The sequence below is a fragment of the Sinocyclocheilus grahami genome, unplaced genomic scaffold (genome assembly GCF_001515645.1).
Source record: "Sinocyclocheilus grahami isolate Dianchi unplaced genomic scaffold, SAMN03320097.WGS_v1.1 scaffold303.1, whole genome shotgun sequence".
NCBI lineage: Eukaryota > Metazoa > Chordata > Actinopteri > Cypriniformes > Cyprinidae > Sinocyclocheilus > Sinocyclocheilus grahami.
Window position 1 is genome coordinate 902702 of NW_015505482.1, and position 19017 is coordinate 921718.

Below are 19017 nucleotides of genomic sequence, written 5' to 3' on the forward strand. Positions count from 1 at the left end.
GGTTGAGCTCCAAAACCTGGTGAGTGTCGTATCTCATAACCCCTTCAAACAGACTATGTAGTCAGCTTCTAGTAAATCTGACTTGCTGTCTGATTGCCTAACACAAGCATTTCAAGTGTGAAGTAAGCAGGGCGGCGTGAGATTGTGTGTATATGGTCGCTTGCCTCCCTCTTCTGGTGATGTGCAGAAGATGTACTGGATGAGTGTTTTGTTTCTCTCTCGGCCCAGAATCTGACTGGTACATTTGACTTCTCAAACGAAAAGGACCACTGTCCGTCTGAGAAGGTACAGCCACCTGTACATGGCTACATGTATGTTTCCTTAACACAGCGTTTGGTCTTTAATGTTTTCAGAGACCGTTGCCACCGAGCTGTTCTCTGTGTGGTGGTGTCTTGATAACAGATACAGTGTGTTTTGCTTGTAGGTTCACCGTATCCTGCGATATATCTATAATATGACCCAAATCTTCAGCTGCTTGAGTGAACGGCAGAGACACCAGCATGCAGATCGCATGACAAAGGTGGTGGAACAAATGCAGCTGCTCATCACACGAAACTGCCGCAAACCAGAGAGACTGGTAACATATTTATCTGTCTGTTTGTGTGTTTGTTTGTTGACGGAATAATCAAAACAAAGTTGATCTTAATAATTATAAACGGAAATGGATAGGATAAAATGATCTAGAACTTTGTTTGTTTGTTTGTCTGTCTAAATAAAGTTATTTTGAATAACTATATTTATTATTAACTGTATTTATTTATTTATATCTGTATAATTATAATCTGAAACAAACTGAGGATGCATTTATTTATTTATTTGTTGATTGAACAATCAAAAGTGTATTTAGTTTTTGTTTGTTCGCTTGTTTGTTTGTTTGTTGATTGAATAATCAAAATAAAGCGTATAATTACAAAATAAAGATTATAAGCTGAAATAAACAGAGGATTACATGATCTTGGAATGGATTTATTTGTTGCCTTGTTTATTAAATAATCAAAATAAACTTATACTAAATAATTATAATCTCAAATCAAATTAGGATAGCATGATCCATAAATGTATTTGTTTATTTATTTGTGAGGGAATTGTCAAAATCTATTTATGTTCATTTATTGAATAATCGAAATAAAGCGATCTGAGTAATATCGGAATAAGATCTGAATAATTATAATCTGATGTAAACCGAGGGTAAAAATATCTAGAAATGTATGTATTTAATCAAATTTTTTAGGAATTTCAATAAAAAGATTTTTGTTTGTTTGTTTGTTTGTTGATTAAATAATGAAAATGAACTAGTGCTGTCAAACGATTAATCGCATCCAAAATAAACATTTTTGTTTACATAATATGTGTGTGCGCGCTGTGTTTATTTATTATGTTTATATAAATACACAAACATGCATGTATATGTTTAAGAAATATGCATATGCATGTTTATACATGCATATACATGCATGTATATGTTTAAGAAAAATATGTTATGTTTATATATTAAATATATATAATATAATATATAAGAATATAAATGTAAATGCATGTAAATATTTTCAAAATAGATATACTGTATGTATGTGTATTTATATATATACATAATAAATAAACAGTACACACACACATATTATGTAAACAAAAACGATGCTATTAATCGTTTGACAGCACTAAAATAAAGTTAATCTGAATTACAATAATCTGAAATAAAGAGAGGATTTAACATGATGTAGAAATATGTATTATTTTGCAGGCAAGTAGACGGAAAAAAGCATCTTGCAAACCAGGGAAGAAAGGAAAAGGAAGACAGCGGCGGAGAATGAAAATGATGGGAATGCTTATAAACTGCTGGCAGAGGCTGCTGAGTGTGACCGCTTATTAAATTACAGCATACACAGGTCTCAGTTATTACACACTATTTAAAACATTATGCACAATAACTTTCCCTTCATCATTATTTATTCACTTTCACTTTTTAATAAAAAAGAAACGCCAAGTGTTTTGTATAATACTCCTTCGGTGTAATAATAAGCTGAGATTGTGTCGAACTCATGACGCTCTATGGTTATATGTTTCTACTTCTGGTTGTATATCTTTTATTTGATAGCACTATATATGTTTTGTGTATAGCAAGTTGAAAAGCTATTCATGTTAAACAGTTACATGCACAGTTAGATGCACATATTCACATGGACACTCACATCTGGTGCTGCACATTGAGCCAAAACTACAACTCTAATAATTTAAAGTTGACAACGTTATTCATGTTCTCATGTTTCTGACGCTAATAATTGTACATTCACAACATAATTACTCAAGATAAGCGGTCTCAGTAACATATCTCCTACCTTTTCAGTGGATTCATCTTTTAAAACCTGTGTTGGGTAGAAGAAGGTGCTTATTTGTCTGGATTACTTTGAAGTTGTAATGGATAGTAATAATAGATCATCAATTTGCTGCTTAGGTGCTGCTGATTAGTCTTGTGTTGTTGATTCCTTCTATAAGTCCACTTTTTCTGTAGGTCGATTTAAAAATAAATTAATAAAAGCTCTGAAAAGACTCAAACAGTGGCATGTGTCTGTTTCAAACTTTATTTTATTTCATTTTGTTATTTTGTTTCATTTTAATTTTATGCTATTATTTTATTTGATGTTATGTTGTTTTAGGTAATGTTTTTTATTTTACATTTTTTTTTATGTTATTTTATTTCATTTCATTTTGTTATTTTATGTTGTTTTATTTCATTTTATTTGATTTCATGTTATGTTGTTTTAGGTTATTTCATTTTTATTTTATTTTATGTTCTTATTTCATTTTATTTCATTTTGTTTCATTTTATGTTGTTATTTAATTGAATTTAATTGTTTTATTCTATTTCATTTTAATTTTATGCTATTATTTTGTTTCATGTTATGTTGTTTTAGGTAATTTTATTTTATTTCATTTTGTATTTTATGTTGTTTTATTTCATTTTATTTGATCTCATTTTATTTTATTTCATGTTATGTTGATTTAGGTGATTTTATTTTGTTATTTTATTTTATTTGATTTAATTTGTTTTTTTATGTTATTTTGTTATTTCATTTAATTAATTTTATGTTATTTTCATCTTATTTCATTTTGTTATGTTATGTTATATTTAATTTTGTTATTTTATTTCATTTTGTTTCATTTTATGTTGTTATTTAATTTAATTTAATTGTGTTATTCTATTTCATTTTAATTTTATGCTATTATTTTATTTCATGTTATGTTGTTTTAGGTCATTTTATTTTATTTCATTTTGTTTTTTATGTTATTTTGTTATTTCATTTAATTTCATTTTGTTATTTTATTTTATGTTGTTTTATTTCATGTTATGTTGATTTAGGTGATTTTATTTTGTTATTTTATGTTGTTTTATTTCATTTTATTTGATCTCATTTTATTTTATTTCATGTTATGTTGATTTAGGTGATTTTATTTTTTATTTCATTTTGTTTTTTATGTTATTTTGTTATTTTATTTCATTTGATTTTGTTATTTTATTTTATGTTGTTTTAGGTGATTTTATTTTACTATTTTATTTCATTTGATTTAATTTGTTTTTTTTATGTTATTTTGTTATTTTCATTTTGTTTTTATGTTATTTTGTTATTTCATTTTATGTTGTTTTATTTCATTTTATTTTGCTATTTGATTTCATTTGGTTTTTTTATGTTATTTTGTTATTTCATTTATTTAATTTTATGTTATTTTCATCTTATTTCATTTTGTTATGTTATGTTTTATTTGATTTGATTTGATTTTGTTTTGTAATTGATTTTATTTTATTTTATGCTATTTTATGTCATTTCGTTTGTTTGTGTGTTTTATGTCATTGTATGTCTTCACAGCCGAGGACTTTTATCTTCTCAGGCGCATGCGCGGGGCTTTTATTTTAAACCAGACAGCGCGAGCTACCGGCACGTCAGCGTTCGCTCACACGCATGCGCAGTACGTGCACTTCCTATTGTCACTATTTGTAGTATTTGTGCTTATCCATGTCGCTTGAAATTATTGTATTGTTTGCCTCTGCTCACATCTCGTTACTTCATGCTTACTTTCCTTTTCTCCGCCGTCTTCTGCGCCACATACCTGTCTCCGAGCATCAGTCATGTTAAAGGCAGAGATTTTACTGAGCAGGAAATGTCCCATTACAGGTGAGGTTTCTTTCTGACATGCTTTTAAATTCAGCTCTAAATATTCACCTGTACTAAGTCGGTCAGAGTGTCAGGGTGCCGTATAGAGTTGATTAGATATCACAGCTGCTCTAACAAGTATAAATGCATGTCTTTTCTGTCAGGCAATCAGCTTTGCCATATGCTCATGTGTAAATACATGTCAGCAGAAAGCTTGTTCAGTGTTAGTTACACCAGTCACCTGTAGCCTGTGAGTGTAAAGCCTGATGCTGCTTTGAAGAGTATTGGTAATCAGTCCTGTTAACGCTCGTTTGCTTTATTTGTCTTAACAGGGACAGAATAAAGTCCATGTTTTATCATGCATACAACAGCTACTTGGAAAATGCATATCCCTATGATGAGTTGAGGCCGCTGACATGTGATGGACAGGACACATGGGGCAGGTTTGTGCACAAGCTCTTTCTAGCATACATCTTTTGTAAATGACAGCAGTCCCTTTGGGTCTTCGTCAGATAGGCTAGTCAAAAACAGCCAAACTTGATCGTCTTTAGATGCATGCACCACCACCTCTTCATGGTATCTTGTTTAATAGCTGTGTATCATGAAGAGGGCAGATTATGTATCCGGCATGCAGATCCCAGCACATCTTTACAGCTGAAGCGCCTGCTTTAATCTCGCAAATCTGTAAAGACTTGGCCACCCCAGAAATATAAATATCTTACCTAAAGTAGATCTGTTTTACACGTCAATATCTTGAATATCAATGTCTGCTGGGTTCCAGGTCATATCGGTTTATTTATTTTGAGTCATTTCAAATCTAGGCATGATTAAGTTTGTTTTTGCTAGGATCAAGGTTTACGCTGAATTATATATTGAAAGGTGAAGAAGCACCATAATGCCTTCCTTGTCGGACTTATTTGACTGTCAAACATATTTTACGGGACTGCAGTTTTTCATGTAAATAGCAACATTTGTATTTATTTGACAGTGTATTTTTTTAAAAAGTATCACCTGAATGGATGTTTTTAATTTTTTTTTAATTATTTATTTATTTTATTTTCAATGTACAACTTTTATTCACTTTGTTCTCCGTATGAAAGTGGCCTTGCTGCTGACATGACATAAAAAGAAAATAAAAAAAAATGTTCCACAAGATTAAAATAGAAATCAAACTTTGCTGGTGTAAAATGTTCGTTTTACTTCTTTAACGTTCAGTGATGTGTCTTTGGCCCTAAAGGCCCCTGGGAAAGTTGGTGCAATTGTATTTTTCAGTGGCATTATTCACTCCTGAGCAACAGCTATTGAACAACTGAGTTTTGTCTAATATGTTATCTCTCTTTTTGAAACATCTAATTATGTCAGGGAGATTTAGAAGTCATATTCCCTCCTCATAACCTCTCTGTTTGTTTCCTTCAGTTTCTCCCTCACACTCATTGATGCTCTGGACACATTGCTGGTATGAAATTAGTTTCAACAAGATTGTTCCATGTCCTGCAGTGTTCAGATGCAGAGAATATTTTTCCTGTCTGATCGCAGATATTGGGAAACCACACAGAGTTCCAGCGCGTGGCCACTCTGCTCCAGGACACGGTGGATTTCGACATTGATGTAAATGCGTCTGTGTTTGAGACGAATATACGAGGTAAAGTCACCAGCCGTCATAGATGAGCTTTATTTCAAAATATATAAAAAACGGAAAAACTTTTAATAAGTAATTATTTTTGCATTACTGTTAAATATGGTGATGTGCTTTACTGTGATGCAAAACAGAATATCTTCAATTTTTCTTTTCATTTTGGGGTTCAGTATTACCTGGGCTTGTTTTGGGGAAACGTACTTATCCTGTAGCACTCGTCTGTAGTCGCTGACGTTCAAGCCGTTTCCCCAGTGCACGTGTTGATGTTCTGGTCACATGATCAAATCTCATCTGCAGTGGTCGGTGGGCTCCTCTCGGCTCATCTGCTCTCCAAGCGTGCCGGGATGGAGGTGGAGGAGGGCTGGCCCTGCTCCGGACCCCTCCTGCGCATGGCAGAGGACGCTGCCCGCAAACTGCTGCCTGGTGAGGGAGCTAACAATAAGTAATAGTGCAATTACGTCGCTGTCTGAAACATATTTAGCATGAATCGTTTGCGTCACTTTGGATAAAAGCGTCTGCAAAAATGATTAAATGTAAATGTTAGTGCACCACAGTCACTGAGCAAAATGTTTTGTTAATGACCGTGTTAGATTAACAGTTTCCAACCAGCTTTATACTGTTACGATGTCGGTATTGTAAGAAAATGTGTAATATGTTTGTAATACATTTGTACAAAGATATCTCCAAACACATTGACAGAGTTTTGACATTGAAATGGAAAACTACACACTTATGCACAAATGCAATACACAAAGTATTTATGCATTTTTATATCCTCGCTCACATGGTCTGATCGAGCCCAGTGCTTTATGGGTGTTAAAGTTTTCCCACCTTTTTTGCCACAGCCCTTTTTCTCTATTTTCTCTAGTTATGTAGCACCAATTTAAAAGTAAAATTGCATTTCTACAGCATTGACAGTCAACTATTATTAAACCCCCATCTTGCCAGCAATGAATTACCCAAATAAAACTGAAATAAATTAAATATTAAATTAAAAACTTAAACTTAAGAAAAAAAAAGTTCAAGTACAAGAATTACTACAAAATTAATAAAACTGTATAAAAATATTGAAAAATCAAAACTAATAAAAATGATGAACAAAATGACTAATACTTCAACTAAAATTAATTTAAACGTCAAATATAAAAATAAAACCTAAGTCAAAATATTAATGTATAGCCTACTATAGTAGTATATAAATAATACTAAAATAATGAAGGTTAATGAGTGCATATGATTTTATTTATTTATTATGATTTTGTTCATCACTTTAGTTCATAGAATATGTATTGTATTTCCTTGTATTAAACCAAAATATATGGATTTGAAAAGGTACATCGTACATGGTAATAGTTCTCACAGCAAACAAAAACTAAATTTGCATACATCTTGCATAATTGCTTAAGGAGATGTGAGCAGTATGAGCCCAAGGAGCATGCAAGGATGCATCCAAAACCCATGCCATATATGCCATTCACCTTCAACCTTTGATGTACTATTTTCAATTTACTGCACTCTTAAGAGACCCTCCTGAGACCCTGTGACCTCATATGAGGACATTATATTTTAGTGAATTTCTCTGAGACTATACATGCCACAGTCTGGATGTCCTGTACAGAGCACATTCAGGGCTTTTCAGAGATACTAAATGTTTGGATGTTTCACCGCGACCACTCCCTTTTTCTTTGGTCTTCAAATATGTCCGATATTAATTTAGTGACACTCTTATGGAAATATGATAATATTTTGTAATTATCATTTAAATCTGTCTAATTTTTAAACTGTCTGTCATAAATCAACATCTCAGGAAAATGTTATGGGGTTTCAAATCAAAATATGACTCTGTTACGAAACAGGACGCTGATTTCGTACACCGGGACTAAAAGCATGTTTATTAGCATTTTGGGAGACATAACGAATGAATAGGGAAAGAAATTATGTTTCAATATTCTATGAAATATTATTATGAAAATCTTGTCAAATATTACTCCCATTATTACACTTCTTTTTTCATTACATGTTGCCCCAAAAACACATTAATATGCAAACTAGATTTAGTTTATAGATACATTGTATATAACGAGAAAACCCGTTTATGGGTTCCATTTTACACACATTTTGCAATAAGCAAAATAGTATATCAAATCATTGTTATAACATAGTTGAGAATCATCTTTATACAAAGATGTAAAAAAAAATCGTGAAAACTAAAAATGTATTTGTGATTTTAAAAAATCTATTGTTTTTGCCTATGCATGTTCATTCATGTCTTTAAAAAAAAATTCAAAATTATTGAGTCCCGATGTCCTCTACCGAGGGACATGGCATAACTTATGAATGAAATCTTTATTTATTTTTATTTTTTTTTTTATGCTCTAAACAATGTAAAGACATGAAAAAAACTTTTTTTTTCCTAAAAATCTTTTCTCAGGTCTTGAGAGGTTAAAAATAAATGTTTTCACACCACAAGAAAGTTTTTGGTAAAAAAAAAAAATAATTATTTTCTTGATGTGAAGAATATTTAAATAATCGGAAGAAGCTTTTTCCACTGTAAAGAACCTTTTGTGCAATGAAAAGATTCCATAAATGTTAGGAGTGTGTTTGGTTTATGATACACTAATGCTAATCTGGCATGCTGTATAGGAAGGAAATAGATCATGATAACTGAATAATGCTGTCAGTTTGATGTATCCTGCCTCTTCTCAGCTTTCCAGACCCCCACAGGGATGCCATATGGCACAGTGAACCTGCTGAGGGGGGTGAACCCCAGCGAGACCCCGGTCACCTGCACTGCTGGAGTGGGCACCTTCATCCTGGAGTTCTCCACCCTCAGCCGACTGACTGGAGACCCTGTGTTTGAGAACGTGGCTCGCAAAGCTCTCAGGGCCTTGTGGAGGACACGCTCCGATATCGGCCTGGTAAAATCTTTTGATCTGGATCAAGACGTTTGACACCAGAGTCCAGCACTCTTTGGTTTTAACTCCACATTATGCAATATTAAAGGAATAGTTCACCCAAAAATGAAAAAAAAATTGCTGAATATGTACTCACCCTCAAGCCATCCAGATGGGCTTGTTTCTTCATCAGAACAGTTTTGGAGAAATTTAGTTTTACATCACTTGCTCACCAATGGATCCTCTGCAGTGAATGGGTGCCGTCAGAATAAGAGTCTGTTAGTCTCTTCTGAAAAGCTTTGACCAAATGCCTCTAATAACATCCTATGATCTATTTTCTATTTGCTTTAGCTGGTGCTTTCTTACCACAGCATTAATCGCTTTAACAGCAATTACTAAGACAAGGTGATTGAAAAGCTAAATCTATGGTTATGTTTGTCTGTTGTGTACAACCAATTATCCCTGAGTTCATAGAAAACAGATTATTATTATTATGGAGTCTCTACACCATAACGCTTATAAAAATCCTAATCTGATTAACACTTAGCATTTTGCTATGTAGCATAGCTGGACATATTTGCAAGCTGATTAAATAGGGTCATATACATGTTTTGCACCAAAATATGCTAATTAAAAAAATTATAATTTTTGTGACCACTTTCTGCCCTCTCTCTGACCCCTGGAATTAAATGGGGCTTTAGGGTCACAATGTAAACCCTCTTTGTATGTCAAATGAGTAACAATGCTCACACACGTGCACACATTTTTTTTATATATAAATATGACCCCAGGTTTCCTGCACTGTGTGGAAAAGCATGGAATTTGATAGTAGTAAGTCTGGATAAGAAAAATATTTGCCTCATTCTGTTTTTTAAAATATACAGTTGAGAGTTTCTAAAAACTAATTTATCATACAATGCGAGCAGAGTGTTTTTCACGCTGTTTAGAGCAGGCAGCCAAAAGTTAGAAGATAATTTAGTAATAATTAATGTAATCATGATGATATTTTAAAACTTATATGAACAGTGTTGGGGGTAACGCATTACAAATAATGCGAGTTACGTAATCAGATTACTTTTTTCAAGTAACTAGTAAAGTAACATTACTTTTTAATTTATATGAAAATATCCGAGTTACTTTTTCAAATAAGTTACAAATAAGCGCTGTGTAAACCTGATTGTTACTGGAGTTCTAGACTAATGTATTCCTCAAAATGAATAAAAACATTGAAATGCGAACTCAAAATATGATGCAAGCCTGCAGTAATTAAATATGTTAAATAACGCAAATATCCTATGAGTATTTAATCCCGTTTTATTAACCAAAAATAGAATTGTCTTTATATTTAAAATAAATAAGCAAGCCCAGCCCAGATGTGAAAAAGTAACACAACGCATTACTTTCCATAAGAAGTAACTATGTAACGTAATAAGTTACTTTTTTAGGGAGTAGCGCAATATTACTTAACAGTAACTTTCCCCAACACTAAATATGAATACAAAATATTTCAAATGCGTGCAGTCAGTTAAAGCGTGAAAGCTTATCAAATGGAATCCTGCATTTTAGCATTGCAGTTTTAATAATAATAACTTGTCTGTGTTTGATGTTAATTGATTTGTATGAGCTACAGTAGATAGCTACACTATTTCAGCAATTATTTGGCAGCATACATATAACATATGTTAACAGTTGGAGTTCAAAACAATTTATTAGATGTCAAATATGGAAAAAGATAAATCTGGCCCTCAGTGTTCATGTTATCACATAACCTTCTCATTTTTTCAGGTGGGCAACCATATAGATGTCATAACCTCTAAGTGGGTGGCTCAGGACGCAGGGATCGGGGCGGGAGTGGACTCGTACTTCGAGTATCTGGTAAAGGGGGCCATCATGCTGCAAGATGAGGAGCTACTGGCAATGTTTCACGGTAAACACTGACATATCAGTAAAGCAATAACTGCAGCTGTGTTACAATTGCTATTAGTTTGGATAAGAATAACTAATCATAATTTCCACTAATTGCTGTTTATCTTTCTTTATCTTGCCTGTGTGAAAACATTATCAACTTTCGAATGTGTGTTGCAGAATTTGATAAGTCCATAAAGAACTACACTAAGTTTGATGATTGGTATCTGTGGGTGCAGATGCATAAGGGAACAGTATCAATGCCTGTGTTTCAGTCTCTGGAGGCGTTCTGGCCTGGACTGCAGGTGAGGAAGCAGATCTGTCTCCAAACTCTAGTCCAGTGTGTCACAAGACAAAGGGAAAGGGACTAGCTTTAAGTCTTTGTTATCTATATACTGTATGCATCTGAGATGTACATGTGTTTATCAGAGTTTGATAGGTGATATTTCCAGTGCCACAAAGACCTTCCATAACTACTACAGTGTGTGGCGTCAGTTTGGAGGACTCCCGGAGTTCTACAGCATTCCTCAAGGTTACACCGTGGACAAACGAGAGGGATACCCTCTGCGCCCAGGTATCTATAGAACACTTTGATTTAGAGCCTTAGAACACTTTTGGGTAATTTCTAAAAACACATTTAGTATGGGAACCCAGCTTTGAAAATGTAAAGATATAATACATATCATTTAATTTTTTTTTTTTAGATTTTGTAAGAGATATAACCATTTAAACAGGTGCATCTAAAAAAATTAGAATATCATGGAAAAGGTCTTTATTTTTTGTGATTTAATAAAAAAAAAAGCAAACTTTCTTGTATTCTAGATTCATTGCACACAAACTGAAATATTTCAAGAGTTATAGAGTTTCTCTCATGAATATTCATGAATAAACACACTATAAACAGACAATAAATGTGACGTAATAAATAACCATATCAAATAAACTACTAAAAAATAAAAAAAGGGGGTTGGAAAAATGTTAAGTCCACATTTTGCTCTGCTGCCACCTTTTAATAAATTACTGCAGCATGAAAATTTGATCATCTTTTTCATCAAAGAAGTGAAAGTTTATGCAAGTAAAATAAATATATTTAGTGAAAACTCTAAAACAATGCATGTTGTTTTGATCTTGTTTGGTTTGAGAGAATAGAGGTTTCATACATTTTGACTTTTTTTGTGCCAAATGAAAGATCATGTTGATTTCAGAGGAGTTAGTACTGCTAACTCTCATATTATATGTTCATATACATTTTATATAACAATATATTTAAATAAAAATTCTCACATAATAATACATATGCTTTCTTGCATCACACTTGTTTTGCCGTAGTTCATGTGTAATTTTAAATTTTAACTTCAAAAATGTATTTTGTGTTTTTTTTATTCAAAAAAGTAAGTGTAGTAATGCAAAACCTTTTCTCTCATTGAGAAGTCATTCATCAGAAACCGTGTGTTTTTGTTGAAAAATATTATGACTATTTTATAAGCTTATGTTCTGTCAAAACTGACCACAAAAATATTTTTTATGCATTATAAGGATTATATTGCTTTAGGGCTGGCATACACTACACAACATTTGCCCTGAATTACAGCCTGGATGAGCCGATGCAAGTTGCTGAAAATCTGAACCAGTCTGCAGATTTGACAGATTTACCAAAAAATGGGCACATTTTCTTAACGTCAATGTATGATGCCCTGTCTTTCCTTCATAACCATTTACAAAGTTGTCAAATATATGTTGCTTACTGTTTAAAAATCTGTTCTGATTTTCTGAGTTTTCCAGCTTTTAGCAAGCACCACTGTTACTATTGCTCATTCCATTTAGAACACAACCCTTTAAAACACCACAGCAACCCAAACAGCCACACTCTAGCAATGCTCTAACAACCCCTCATAACACATTAGCAAGCACTTGGCAAATAATGGGCGTGGGCAGCAAATTTCGAATGGGCACCCATCACATTTTTTTTCAGATAATGTAAAATCTGTTTTGTTTTGGTTTTTGATTTATATGAATGAAACTGAAGTAACCACTCAGTGTGTGTTTGTGTTGTACAGAGTTGATTGAGAGCGCCATGTATCTGTATAAGGCCACCGGTGACCCTACATTCATGCAGCTTGGCCGGGATGCAGTCGAGTCGATTGACAAAATCAGCCGGGTGAACTGTGGCTTTGCCACTGTAAGTATAACACTGTAACTAAAAGATTTCACTCGTTACATTTCAAAACGAGTCTACCTAAATTTGAAAATCTACTCTCTCCCAGGCCATCCAAGATATAGATGAGTTAGTTTCTTCATCTGAACAAATTTGGAGAAATTTAACATTACATCAGTTGCTCACCAGTGGATGCTCTGCAGTGAATGGGTGCCGTCAGAATGAGAGTCCAAACAGCTGATAAAAACATCACAGTAATCCACACCACTCCAGTGCATCAATTAACGGCTTGTGAAGTGAAAAGCTGCATGTTTGTGATAAACAAATTCATCATTAAGACTTTTATTTTAGACTGAAGTGTTGTGGATTATTGTGATGTTTTTATCAGCTGTTTGGACTCTCATTCTGACGGCACCCATTCACTGCAGAGGATCCACTGGTGAGCAACTGATGTAATGCTGCATTTCTCCAAATCCTAATTTTTTAATGAATAAAAAAGGAAAGAAATAACGTGGTAACATGCAAAACTTTGAAATGTTTGCACATTCAGTCAACAATGAAAAAGTTATTTCTCAGAATCAATGCGGCGACTTTATAAGCTTGAGACACTGCGAGTTACAGGGTTACGTTTCAAAATGCATCTGAAAACTTGAGTGATATTAAGGCTGAAACCTGCACAGTCCCTAAACATGCTCATCTTTTTGTTTCTGCCAAAGGTGAAGGATGTAAGGGACCACAAGTTGGACAACCGCATGGAGTCCTTCTTCTTGGCCGAGACCATTAAATACCTCTACCTCCTCTTCGATCCTGAAAACTTCCTTCATAACTCGGGCACAGAGTTCGAGCTGGGCGGCCTGCAGGGAGACTGCATACTCAGCGCGGGCGGCTACGTGTTTAACACAGAGGCTCATCCGCTCGACCCCGCCGCGCTCCACTGCTGCAGCCGATACCAGAGCGAGCGCAGGGAGCTACAGGACATACTCATCAGCCTCTCAGAACCACTCAGGCCTGCGACGGACCAATCAGAGGAGACACCAGGTGCCGGCGGCTCACGAGAGAGCATTGCACTGAAGCCGGGAGAGAGGAGGAAAGCTCGGGTGCTCTCGTGCCCCACACAGCCCTTCAGTGCCAAACTGGCTGTCATGGGTCAAGTCTTCTCTGACAACTCTTGAACGGACTTTCTCGCTGTCAACGGTGTGTAAAGATGTAGATTATGTTTGTAATTTAACTTTGGAGAGATTAAATGTTTTCTAAATATGTGTGGATTTTTTCCACTCTTTTTATTAAAAACGTTTTAGATGACAAAAGTGTTGGCGTTCAGTACGATCTTTTTATCAAAGCGTTTTCATTTGGTACTCCTCAAAAAAATGAATTTAAATGAGGTAAGCATTTTACAAACTGCACATATCCCCTCATTCATTCAGTCAAACGATGAAGGGAATAAAGAATAAAAACGATCCACTTAATAGGCCACACAAGACCAAACAGCGCTGCTTAACTGAGATTTTAATACTAATTCTACTGTAATGCTAATCAGTCTAAAAAGTGTATATTCTCTTCACGTGAGAGAGCAAATGAGAGCCAGAGAGCAAAAGTTTGTATGAACGTGCCCTCAAACTCTTGCCCATTTTCTATGCCAGCATAAAGTGAGAATGGCAAGACTAGCTCCGGACAAAGCCTCTATTCTTTTGGGCTGGGATTAGCGGATTCAGAGCTGCTTTAACTTCCTTTGAGGCAAATAAACGAATTGACCTGGGTTATTAGCAATTTCACAGTGCACATTATCTTAGCAGCTCTAATGTCACAGGTATTTCCAGATGATTATTGTTATGAGTTATTCAATAGAACATGTTCTGTTCACCATGATTGGTGTTACAGGTCAAATGATGCAGCTTTGTGCTGCACGAAGACTCTTTTGCTCACCAAGGCTGTATTTGTTTAGTCTGTAAAAACAGAAATATTGTGTAATATTTTTACAATTTAAAATCACTGTTTTCTATTTGAATATATTGTAAAATGTGATTTATTCCTGTGATCAAAGCTGAATTTTCAGCATCATTACTCCAGTCTTCAGTGTCACATGATCCTTCAGAAATCAGTATATGCCGATTTGCTGCTCAAGAAATATTTATTATTAACATAGTTACATTTTTACACTTATCATTGATACATTTTGATGAATAAAAAGTTTAAAAAGAACATTTACTTTAAATAGAATTTATCTGCAACATTATAAATGTACTTACTGTCACTTTTGATCAATTTAATGCATCCTTGCAGAATAAAAGTATTTCAGTTTTTATTTAAAAATGTACTTTTGAAGTGTTTATGGCAATCATTTTTAATTCATTCTTATTATTTTACAGTACTCATACAGCGTTTATTGATCTAGGTTTATGTTCATTTCTACATATTTCTAATATATATTTTAATCGTTGTATAACATTGCAAACAAACGTAAATTAACAATGACCAATAGTATATTTATATAAATAAATATATATATATATATTAAATAAATACAATAAATAACTTTTATTTTCATATTTTCAAATTAAATAACAATACAGTAACACTAACCTAGATTAATAAATGCTACATAAGATTGTTCATGCACTCATGTTAACTAATTGAACTGTAAAGTGTTACCTATGTTCTTTGTTATTAAATTCAATGCATTTACAATCATCGTACATGATCAAAATAGCTATTCTGTGGAAAGTGTAGGCCTGTAGACTGGTGTGTTTTCCACAGGGAGATCTTGATCTCAAACTCCATCTCCTGCTGCTCACCTCCGTCACACTCCTGGCTAGTTTTGCCGAAACCATGTGACCACGTAGGAGCCGACGTGATTGGAGAAACCCCGGAGAACTTGCCGTTACATTTAAGAATGCCCTTCCTCTTCCTCCTGTCATCTGTCCCGATTCTTTCCACGTCCTCGCTATTCGCTGCCGTACCGTTTCCAGCAGCCCCAGACCTGTCTGTGTACTCAACCCGACTGTAGAGATTCTTCAGGATGCCCTTCGTGGGCTGGTTGTGGGAAGACGATTCAAGAGGCGACAGCAGAACGAAGCTGCTGTTTGAGGTCAATGTTCTTTCCTTATGTTTCTTTCTGGGTAGAGTGGAGGCACACGGTTGAATCTCTTCAGCTTTGGGACAGTTTAGGTTTAGCCACCAGTGGTTAGCGATGTCTTCCACAGTGGCTCTGTCTTCTGTTTTCACTGTGAGCATCCATCCGATCAATGAACGGGCCTCTGTAGGAAGAATTGAAGGAATCATGGGAAATCCTCACTCATGATGTTACTTTGATGGGCAGATATATGAGAGTGTGTGAATCTCACCTGACAGGACATCAGGGGTTTTATATCGTCCGTGGCGGATCTGCTCTTTAAGGACGCTGTAAGTTGTGCTATCGAAAGGCATGGAGCCATAAACGAGAGCATATAACAGCACACCCAGAGACCAGCAGTCCACCTGGCATATAAAAGGAGCAGAAGAAGCATTGTTTAAGATGTATTTACCGTACAAACATTGGGATTTAAAGGGATAGTTCACCCAAAAATGAAAATTCTGTCATCATTTACTCACCCTCATGTCGTTCCAAACCTGTAGAAGATATTTTGAAGATTGCTGGTGATCAAACAGTTGGTGGTTGCCACTGACTTCCATAGTAGGAAAAAAAATACTATGGAAGTCAATGGCAACCACCAACTGTTTGATTACCAGCAATCTTCAAAATATCTTCTTTTGTGTTCAACATAAGAAAGCAACTCATACAGGTTTGGAAAGACATGAGGGTGAGTAAATGATGACAGAATTTTCATTTTTGGGTGAACTATCCCTTTAAATGATTAAAGGGTATTGTGAAAAATAAGAATGCCTAATTGTATTCAGTGTGCACTTGTAGTGTACTCTCAATCAATTTACTTGCAGATAATATAATATTAATAACCTGTATAACTTTCTTTCTTTTGTGGAATGATATTTTGAAGAATATTAGTAACCAAAGGTTTTCGGTTCCCACTGACTTTCCATAGTATTTTTGCTCATAATATGAAAGTCAATAGGACCCAAAACCCTTTGCCAACAATCTTCGAAATACCTTCTTTTATGTTCCAAAGAATAAAAGAAAGTCATAAAGGTTTGGATCAACATGAGGGTGAATAAAAGATGACAGAATCTTAATTTTTGGGTGAACTGTCCCTTTAAATGTTTACTTTTTAATAATGTCAAATTAAAAGTTTTACTTTAAAGTACATTTTAAACCACATTTTAATCATCTTTTGTCATGCTTTAAGAAAGTAGACTTATTTTGACATGTTGACTAACATACTAAAGCACATGATTTTAATTATAACTGTCGTGTGTTATATGATACATGTAAAATGAATGTAAGTGTACTAAATTGCAACTTCATTACAAACATTTAATTACGAATATATCTAAATACATGACCTAGAATTGTGTTAGTTCATTCAGCAGTAACCTTTAACCATATTACAAAGACAATAGAAGTAATTATGAAATTACATATAAAGATGTACTTAAGCCCCACTTAAGTGGGTCAGAAAGCACTCAGCTAAATGAATTGAATATACTTTTAAACTATAATACATTTTAATTTAATTGCAATTAACATGCATTCAAGAGTCAAAACATTACATTCAGCTCACACAAGTATATTACATTATTTGCACAATAAGTACTCTTTTTAAAAGCATGCTTAAGTGTACTTTCACGAAGATGAGCAATCAGAGTAACTGTTAAGGCAGGAGATCTCACCTCAGGTCCGTGGTAAGGAAGTCCATTGATAATCTCTGGAGATGCGTACAGTGGGCTCCCGCAGAACGTGTCCAGACACTGGCCTCTCGTGTAGCGGTTGGACAAGCCAAAGTCAGCTAACTACAACAAACAGAGCATTTATAGATAAAGCAGTTCTGTATTAAAGTGGGTGACCTACTTTGGTTTATTAAATGGAATCTATTTCTGAGTCATAGAGGGTGGACAAAAATAGCAGAACACCATAGGAAAGGAGGTTAATTTTGAAGTATAATTATAATTAGAAATGCAGCAGCAGAGATGAATCGTATTACAGCACCCGTCAAAAGTTTGGACACACTTGACTGAATTTATTCCTCTCATGAGCTCAATATGAGGGTTTATGCTGAATTGCTTGCAATTAGATTTGTAGACAAAAACAAATTGTGCATACATACAAAATAAACCTCTCATTCAGATTCTGCATGTGTTTAAGAGACACATAATCTGGTGTGAGAACTAAATAATAAGTCATCCTTCATATTTCCTACATCCAGTTACCATATGAAGACAAAGGATGCCTTCAACCCTGTCTGTTACCAGCTATGAGGCATGGTGAGGTATACACAGCTATTTTGCTTGTCATCTGATCCAATGATTGCTTGTCTGTATGGTTTTGGAATGACCATGGAATGAGGCAGTTCTATTGTGCAACATAATGCAACATTGTTCCCTTATAATGTTCCCATATTCCAGAATGATGACGCCCCTAAACAAATTGAAGAGTGATTTCATAAACCCCAGGATGAAGTCAAATTCATTCCATGGTCATCAGATCTGCACATCCTTAAACCTTCACTGGGACGTTCTGGTTTTCAGAATGAGAAGTTGATTTATACTTTACCATCCCTCAAAAAAGTTTCCAAAAAAAGAGAAATAATAAGTTTGACAGATTCCAAAAAGATAATGACGCTGATTAAAGGGGTCATATGGTGCTGCTAAAAAGAACATTATTTTGTATATTTGGTGTAATGAAATGTGTTTATGCGGTTTAAGGTTCAAAAAACACATTGTTTTCCACATACTGTACATTATTGTTTCTCCTCTATGCCCCGCCTTTCTGAAACGAGTCGATTTTTTACAAAGCTCATCGATCTGAAAAGCGAGGTGTGCTCTGATTGGTCAGCTATCCAGTGCGTTGTGATTGGCTGAATACCTCAAGCGTGTGACGGAAATGTTACGCCCCTCACCATACTGTGATGCCTGCGGCAACCACATGTGACGACCCCGGGCTGAACTCCGCTTCGTCCACGGTGAAAGCTGATCCGGTGATCCACAGCGCGAACTTGAAGTATTTCCTCAGCGATCAGCACGGATCAGCTCCAGGCATGACGAAGCGATATCGTCCTCTTTTGGAAGACCAAACAAAGTAGTTTCGCTTTCACAATGAAACAAAAAGCGCCTTCACGCCTTCACCACAACAATACTACAGCAAGAATAAAAGTTACGCCTTCTTTCTTT

The 19017-nt window shown here is 34.6% G+C and overlaps 2 protein-coding genes across 3 annotated transcripts in view; one reads left to right on the forward strand and one right to left on the reverse strand.

Moving 5' to 3' along the window:
* The first annotated feature begins 3869 nt into the window (after window positions 1-3869).
* edem2 (ER degradation enhancer, mannosidase alpha-like 2) lies at window positions 3870-14692 on the forward strand. Of its 2 annotated transcripts, XM_016293507.1 has the most exons (11): window positions 3870-4169; window positions 4481-4591; window positions 5565-5604; window positions 5685-5790; window positions 6082-6207; window positions 8491-8702; window positions 10464-10605; window positions 10764-10888; window positions 11013-11157; window positions 12641-12762; window positions 13455-14692. In XM_016293507.1, the coding sequence occupies exons 1-11, from the start codon at window positions 4063-4065 to the stop codon at window positions 13908-13910; spliced, it is 1692 nt and encodes a 563-aa protein (XP_016148993.1). In that variant the 5' UTR covers window positions 3870-4062; the 3' UTR covers window positions 13911-14692. The 2 variants fall into 2 exon arrangements, with proteins under 2 accessions (XP_016148993.1, XP_016148994.1); XM_016293508.1 differs by lacking the exon at window positions 4481-4591 and having other exon boundaries at window positions 3976-4169.
* Window positions 14693-15364: 672 nt separating this feature from the next.
* Window positions 15365-19017, reverse strand: part of LOC107601318 (serine/threonine-protein kinase MARK2) — a 24143-nt gene continuing 20490 nt past the window's right edge. Inside the window, exons 7-9 of the mRNA XM_016293472.1 lie at window positions 17521-17640; window positions 16080-16212; window positions 15365-15992 (exon numbers count right to left, since the gene is read on the reverse strand). Of these exons, the coding sequence (XP_016148958.1) occupies window positions 15424-15992; window positions 16080-16212; window positions 17521-17640 (822 nt within the window). The 3' untranslated portion in view covers window positions 15365-15423. The remainder of the gene's footprint in view (window positions 15993-16079; window positions 16213-17520; window positions 17641-19017) is intronic.